The following is a 7,500-nucleotide window of genomic DNA, read 5'->3' on the forward strand; positions in this document are numbered from 1 at the left end:
TAGCTACTGTAAATTGGACAGTGCAGTTAGATTAACTGGAATTTAAGCTTTCTGCCGATATCAGATATGTCTATGTCCTGGGAAATATTCTTGTTACTTACAACCTCATGCTAATTGCATTAGCCTACGTTAGCTCAACCGTCCCGTGGGAGGGATACCGATCCTGAAGAAGATTTTATAGCCTGGGTACTCATTTGTTTAACACTCTTTTTCTTTCAATTCAATTCCATGTTCAATTCAAGGGCTTTATTGGTATGGGAAACATATGTTTACATTGCCAAAGCAAGTGAACATTACCCTCGCAAAAGTTCCAAAAGAATAAAGACATTTCAGATGTCATATTATGTGCAAATAGTTAAAGTACAACATGGAAAATAAATAAACATAAATATTGGTTCTATTTACAATGGTGTTTGTTCTTCACTGGTTGCCCTTTTCTTGTGGCAACAGGTCACAAATCTTGCTGCTGTGATGGAACACTGTGGTATTTCACCCAGTAGATATGGGAGTTTATCAAAATTGTATTTGTTTTCGAATTCTTTGTGTGTCTGTGTAATCTGATGGAAATACGTGTTTCCAATATGGTCATACATTTGGCAGGAGGTTAGGAAGTACAGCTCAGTTTCCACCTCATTCTGTGGGCAGTGTGCACATAGCCTGTCTTCTCTTGAGAGCCAGGTCTGCCTACGGCGATCTTTCTCAATAGCAAGGCTATGCTATTGACTCTTCTCCAGGTTCATCTCTCTGTAGGTAATGGCTTTGTTATGGAAGGTTTGGGAATCGCTTCCTTTTAGGTGGTTGTAGAATTTAACGGCTCTTTTCTGGATTTTGATAATTAGCGGGTATCGGCCTAATTCTGCTCTGCATGCATTATTTGGTGTTTTACATTGTACACTGAGGATATTTTTGCAGAATTCTGCATGCAGAGTCTCAATTGGATGTTTGTCCCATTTTTTGTAATTCTTGGTTAGTGAGCGGACCCCAGACCTCACAACCATAAAGGGCAATGGGTTCTATAACTGATTCAAATATTAATTGGTCTGTGTGTGTGTGTGTGTGTGTTTGAGGATACTAATTGGTATGTTATCAATGTCTCTCTCCCCCCTCTCTCTTCTTCTGTCTCTCTCCATCCCTCATCCCTCCATCTCTAGGTAGCTCTAGTGCCCCCACTGGTGGGCGAGCTGTTATTTGCTCTGTGCTATGCAACCGTGTCTCATCTCTCCCTCAGCCTGGGTTACCTGCTAGGGGCCTCGTTCCTGGCTGGGGTAATGGGGGGGCCCACTGCTCTACTGGGGGGAAGTTTTGCTTATATAGCTGACCTATGTGAGGGGGGGAAGGGGGTGGAGGGGGGTGGGGGTAGGGTTAAATATTTGTGTGAGGAAGGGGGTGGGAGTATGAATATTGTTGGGATTGGGGCTAGAGATGGGGGGAGTTACCAATGTGAGGGAAGTGGGGGTGGGGGAAGAGATGACTGTAGAAATCGGGGTATGAGTGGCGGGAGTGGAGAGGGAGACGAAAGGAGAGATGGAGAGAGAGACAGAGGGAGAGATGGAGAGAGCAATGGACAGGGAGACGGAGGGAGAGATGGAGGGAGCAATGGACAGAGAGACGGAGGGAGAGATGGAGGGAGTAGAGAGAGAGACTGGGGTAAGGGTGGGGGTCGTACAGTGCGTATGGCAGCCTTGGAGATGTTGCTAGGTGTGTTGTCAGGGCTAGCCTCTCTGTGCACTGGGTTCTATATTCAGACGGCAGGGTTTACCTGGCCGTTCATCACAGCAGCCTTACTCCACCTGATCAACCTGGTATACACAGCATGGGTACTGCAGGAGACTGTGGAGAGACCCTCACACGCAGACTCATCTTCGTCACCATCATCATCACCGACACCTTTTGGTGCAGGCTCAGCCCGCTTTCCCCAACGAGAAGCCCTGATTGGTCGGTTTCAGGGCGTGTATCTGTTGTTCACCACGTCACCAAGGAGGAGGAAAACTGTCCTGGGGCTGATACTGGCAGCCTTTGCCTTCTATACGGTTAGTGTGTGTGTGTGTGTGTGTGTGTGTGTGTGTGTGTGTGTGTGTGTGTGTGTGTGTGTGTGTGTGTGTGTGTGTGTGTGTGTGTGTGTGTGTGTGTGTGTGTGTGTGTGTGTGTGTGTGTGTGTGTGTGTGTGTGTTTAACATTTCACCTTAATGTCCTGACAGGAACTGTTTTAGAAGTCAGAACTTTTTTCAGGTCCTGAATTTAGTTCAAATGATATTTTAAGCTTAAGGGTTTAGGGGTTAAGGGTTTAGGGGTTAAGGGTTTAGGGGTTAAGGGTTAGATTGAGGGTTAAGGGTTAGGGGTTAAGGGTTAAGGGATAGGTTAAGGGTTAAGGGTTAGATTGAGGGTTAGGGGTTAAGGTTTAGGGTTAGGGGTTAAGTGTTAAGGGTTAAGGGTTAGGGTTTTGGGGTTAGATTGAGGGTTAAGGGTTAGGGGTTAAGGGTTAGGTTTTGGGTTTTGGGGTAAGATTGAGGGTTAGGGGTTAGGGGTTAAGGGTTAGGTTTTGGGTTTTGGGGTTAGATTGAGGGTTAGGGTTTAAGGGTTAGGGGTTAAGGGTTAGGTTTAGGGTTTTGGGGTTAGATTGAGGGTTAGGGTTTAAGGGTTAGGGGTTAAGGGTTAGGTTTAGGGTTTTGGGGTTAGATTGAGGGTTAGGGTTTAAGGGTTAGGGGTTAAGGGTTAGCTTTTGGGTTTTGGGGTTAGATTGAGGGTTAGGGTTTAAGGGTTAGGGGTTAAGGGTTAGGTTTAGGGTTTTGGGGGTTAGATTGAGGGTTAGGGTTTAAGGGTTAGGGGTTAAGGGTTAGGTTTAGGGTTTTGGGGTTAGATTGAGGGTTAGGGTTTAAGGGTTAGGGGTTAAGGGTTAGGTTTTGGGTTTTGGGGTTAGATTGAGGGTTAGGGGTTAGGGGTTAAGGGTTAGGTTTAGGGTTTTGGGGTTAGATTGAGGGTTAGGGTTTAAGGGTTAGGGGTTAAGGGTTAGGTTTAGGGTTTTGGGGTTAGATTGAGGGTTAGGGTTTAAGGGTTAGGGGTTAAGGGTTAGGTTTTGGGTTTTGGGGTTAGGGTTTAAGGGTTAGGGGTTAAGGGTTAGGGGAAAATAGGATTTGTAATAGTAAAAAATGTTACATTCCAAAAGGTCCAGAAATGTCATGAAAACAAGAAGTGTGTGTTTTTGTTAATTGTTAGGTGCCCTGTTTATAAACCTGCGTGGTTGTTATAAATCTGTGGACAACGTAGATCAAAATGACTTGCATTGAGCGACTCGTTCCCAAGGACACGCTAGTATTGTTTAGCCTGTGTGATGGCGGATGTGAAACCTGGAACCACTTGAAGCTGAGATGTCTACTATTTAATTCGCTCTTCCGACTATTTACAGCCATTAATCTAAAATAATTCATATATATATTTTTTTTTTACAAAAACCCTTTCAGTTTGTCATAGATGGACAAGATGAATATGAGATAAAAGCGTTCCTAGCGAGTTCAGGAAGCCGAGCTAGAGCACAGCTATGGGGGAGTAGACATGTTTTACATTTTAATTTTTTAACATTTTATTTAACATTTATTTAACTAGGAAAGTCAGTTAAGAACAAATTATTATATACAGTGACGGCCTACCAAAAGGCAAAAGGCCTCCTGCGGGGACGGGGGCTGGGATTGAAAAAATTAAATACTGTATATCTATATATATATATATTAAATATGGGACAAAACACACATCACGACAAGAGAGACAACACAACACTACATAAAGAGAGACCTAAGACAACAACACAGCATGGTAGCAACACAACATGACAACAACATGGTAGCAACACAACATGGTAGCAGCACAAAACATGGTACAAACATTATTGGGTACAGACAACAAAACAAAGACAAGAAGGTAGAAACAACAATACATCAGATGAAGCAGCCACAACTGTCAGTAAGAGTGTCCATGATTGAGTCTGTGAATGAAGAGATGGAGATAAAACTGTCCAGTTTGAGTGTTTGTTGCAGCTCGTTCCAGTCGCAGCGAACTGAAAAGAGTAGTGACCCAGGGATGTGTGTGCTTTGGGGACCTTTAACAGAATGTGACTGGCAGAACGGGTGTTGTATGTGGAGGATGAGGGCTGCAGTAGGTATCACAGATAGGGGGGAGGGAGGCCTAAGAGGGTTTTATAAATAAGCATACACCAGTGGGTCCTGCGACAGTTATACAGAGATGACTAGTTTCCCTGTTTCACACCTGGTAGTTTGGCGGATGGGACTACCAGCTCTCTGTAACCTAGAGGGCAACCAGTGGGTCTCCTCTATACCACCCACCTGGTAGTGTGGTGGATGGGACTACCAGCTCTCTGTAACCTAGAGGACAACCAGTGGGTCCGTCTCCTCTATACCACCCACCTGGTAGTGTGGTGGATGGGACTACCAGCTCTCTGTAACCTAGAGGGCAACCAGTGGGTCCGTCTCCTTCACACCATGTTTCTTGTAGGATGACAACGTCTGTATTTCCAATTTCTTTGATGAAGTCCAGGTTCCTGCTCTTTAGGCCAAAGGCAGATGACCTCAGGCCTTGTATATTCCAGGATGAGATAGTCAAAGCTTTGTGTTCCATAGTGTCCAGTGTTGTTATTTGTGTGGTTTAGTTTCAGACCATTAGAGCAGAGCATGCTGAGCATCTGGTGCATGCCACTTAGGTCACAGGATGGGGCTTGGGCAGTAAGAATCCTTGGTAGTTAGAATCCTTGGTAGTAAGAATCCTTGGTAGTAGAATCCTTGGTAGTAGAATCCTTGGTAGTAGAATCCTTGGTAGTAAGAATCCTTGGTAGTAGAATCCTTGGTAGTAGAATCCTTGGTAGTATAATCCTTGGTAGTATAATCCTTGGCAGTAAGAATCCTTGGTAGTTAGAATCCTTGGTAGTAGAATCCTTGGTAGTAGAATCCTTGGTAATAAGAATCCTTGGTAGTAGAATCCTTGGTAGTAAGAATCCTTTGTAGTAGAATCCTTGGTAGTAGAATCCTTGGTAGTAGAATCCTTGGTAGTAAGAATCCTTGGTAGTAGAATCCTTGGTAGTAGAATCCTTGGTAGTAGAATCCTTGGTAGTAAGAATCATTGGTAGTAGAATCCTTGGTAGTAAGAATCATTGGTAGTAGAATCCTTGGTAGTAGAATCCTTGGTAGTAGAATCCTTGGTAGTAGAATCCTTGGCAGTAAAAATCCTTGGTAGTAGAATCCTTGGTAGTAGAATCCTTGGTAGTAAGAATCATTGGTAGTAGAATCCTTGGTAGTAGAATCCTTGGTAGTAGAGTCCTTGGTAGTAGAATCCTTGGTAGTAAGAATCATTGGTAGTAGAATCCTTGGCAGTAAGAATCCTTGGTAGTAGAATCCTTGGTAGTAAGAATCCTTGGTAGTAGAATCCTTGGTAGTAGAATCCTTGGTAGTAGAATCCTTGGCAGTAAGAATCCTTGGTAGTAGAATCCTTGGTAGTAGAATCCTTGGTAGTAAGAATCCTTGGTAGTAGAATCCTTGGTAGTAGAATCCTTGGTAGTAGAATCCTTGGTAGTAGAATCCTTGGTAGTAAGAATCCTTGGTAGTAGAATCCTTGGTAGTAGAATCCTTGGTAGTAGAATCCTTGGTAGTAAGAATCATTGGTAGTAGAATCCTTGGTAGTAAGAATCATTGGTAGTAGAATCCTTGGTAGTAGAATCCTTGGTAGTAGAATCCTTGGTAGTAGAATCCTTGGCAGTAAAAATCCTTGGTAGTAGAATCCTTGGTAGTAGAATCCTTGGTAGTAAGAATCATTGGTAGTAGAATCCTTGGTAGTAGAATCCTTGGTAGTAGAGTCCTTGGTAGTAGAATCCTTGGTAGTAAGAATCCTTGGTAGTAGAATCCTTGGCAGTAAGAATCCTTGGTAGTAGAATCCTTGGTAGTAAGAATCCTTGGTAGTAGAATCCTTGGTAGTAGAATCCTTGGTAGTAGAATCCTTGGCAGTAAGAATCCTTGGTAGTAGAATCCTTGGTAGTTAGAATCCTTGGTAGTAGAATCCTTGGTAGTAAGAATCCTTGGTAGTAGAATCCTTGGTAGTAGAATCCTTGGTAGTAGAATCCTTGGCAGTAAAAATCCTTGGTAGTAGAATCCTTGGTAGTAAGAATCCTTGGTAGTAGAATCCTTGGTAGTAAGAATCCTTGGTAGTAGAATCCTTGGTAGTAGAATCCTTGGTAGTAGAATCCTTGGTAGTTAGAATCCTTGGTAGTAGAATCCTTGGTAGTAGAATCCTTGGTGTAAGAATCCTTGGTAGTAGAATCCTTGGTAGTATAATCCTTGGTAGTAGAATCCTTGGTAATAAGAATCCTTGGTAGTAGAATCCTTGGTAGTAGAATCCTTGGTAGTAGAATCCTTGGTGTAAGAATCCTTGGTAGTAGAATCCTTGGTAGTATAATCCTTGGTAGTAGAATCCTTGGTAGTAGAATCCTTGGTAGTAGAATCCTTGGTAGTAGAATCCTTGGTGTAAGAATCCTTGGTAGTAGAATCCTTGGTAGTAAGAATCCTTGGTAATAAGAATCCTTGGTAGTAAGAATCCTTGGTAGTAGAATCCTTGGTAGTAGAAGTCAGATTTTAGGTTTGTAGTGAAGGTTATGTTATGGAGGTTAGTATCCTATATGTCCTTGTAAATAAAATCTAAATCTATCTTTTTGTCAACAACAAAAAATGATTCAGGAGTTCATCTGCTCATGACCTGCTCCTCTCTCCCTCCCCCTCCCCTCATCTCCCTGTCAAGTATCTAAGCTGATTGTTCATTAGATTTAATTAAGTATTTTTTTCAAACATTGCGTTCAAATAACTAGTAACAGAAAATAAGTAACTGTGTCCTCCCTCTCTCTCCCCCACAGGTGTCTAAGCTGGGTGGTATGTCCATCTTCATCCTGTATGAGCTGAATGCTCCTCTGTGTTGGAGTGAGGTGTTGGTGGGCTATGGTTCAGCCTTGTCTACACTCATCTACCTGGGGAGCTTTGCAGGGGTGTCCCTGCTGTCGCGCTGTCTTCGGGACGGGTATATAGTACTACTGGGACTGCTGTCTGTCGCTGCTGGACTACTGATGGCTGCTTTCGCCAAGAGCACACTGCTCATGTTCCTAGGTGAGAGGGGGGGGAACGGGTAAGGGTTAGGTTACGGGTTAGGGGTTAATGAAAATGTAAAAAATATATATAATTTATTTTTGCATTTTCCAATTAAGAACGTTCAAAACAAAAATGAAAAGATATTAGACAACAATATAACATAATGACAATAACCTTACAAGACAACAGACGAGTGTAAAATAAATAAATATATCTATCTATCTATCGATAGATCTATCGATCGATCAAACTTTTGAATGGTAGTGTGTCTATCTATCGATCTGTCGATCGATCGATAGATAGATAGATAGATAGATAGATAGATAGATAGATAGATAGATAGATAGATAGATAGATAGATAGATAGATA

General features: G+C 42.7%; 2 protein-coding genes across 2 annotated transcripts in view; both read left to right on the forward strand.

Moving 5' to 3' along the window:
- LOC123725118 (solute carrier family 46 member 3) overlaps nucleotides 1-1,444 on the forward strand; it is a 20,150-nt gene extending 18,706 nt beyond the window's left edge. Inside the window, exons 4-5 of the mRNA XM_045688913.1 lie at nucleotides 1,152-1,340; nucleotides 1,421-1,444. Coding sequence (XP_045544869.1) covers nucleotides 1,152-1,340; nucleotides 1,421-1,444 — 213 coding nt within the window. The remainder of the gene's footprint in view (nucleotides 1-1,151; nucleotides 1,341-1,420) is intronic.
- The window catches only part of LOC106563928 (solute carrier family 46 member 3), a 16,213-nt gene continuing 10,146 nt past the window's right edge, over nucleotides 1,434-7,500 (forward strand). Inside the window, exons 1-2 of the mRNA XM_045690260.1 lie at nucleotides 1,434-2,030; nucleotides 6,902-7,148. Coding sequence (XP_045546216.1) covers nucleotides 1,488-2,030; nucleotides 6,902-7,148 — 790 coding nt within the window. The 5' untranslated portion in view covers nucleotides 1,434-1,487. The remainder of the gene's footprint in view (nucleotides 2,031-6,901; nucleotides 7,149-7,500) is intronic.

The sequence above is a fragment of the Salmo salar genome, chromosome ssa11 (assembly GCF_905237065.1).
Source record: "Salmo salar chromosome ssa11, Ssal_v3.1, whole genome shotgun sequence".
Classification (NCBI taxonomy): Eukaryota; Metazoa; Chordata; class Actinopteri; order Salmoniformes; family Salmonidae; genus Salmo; species Salmo salar.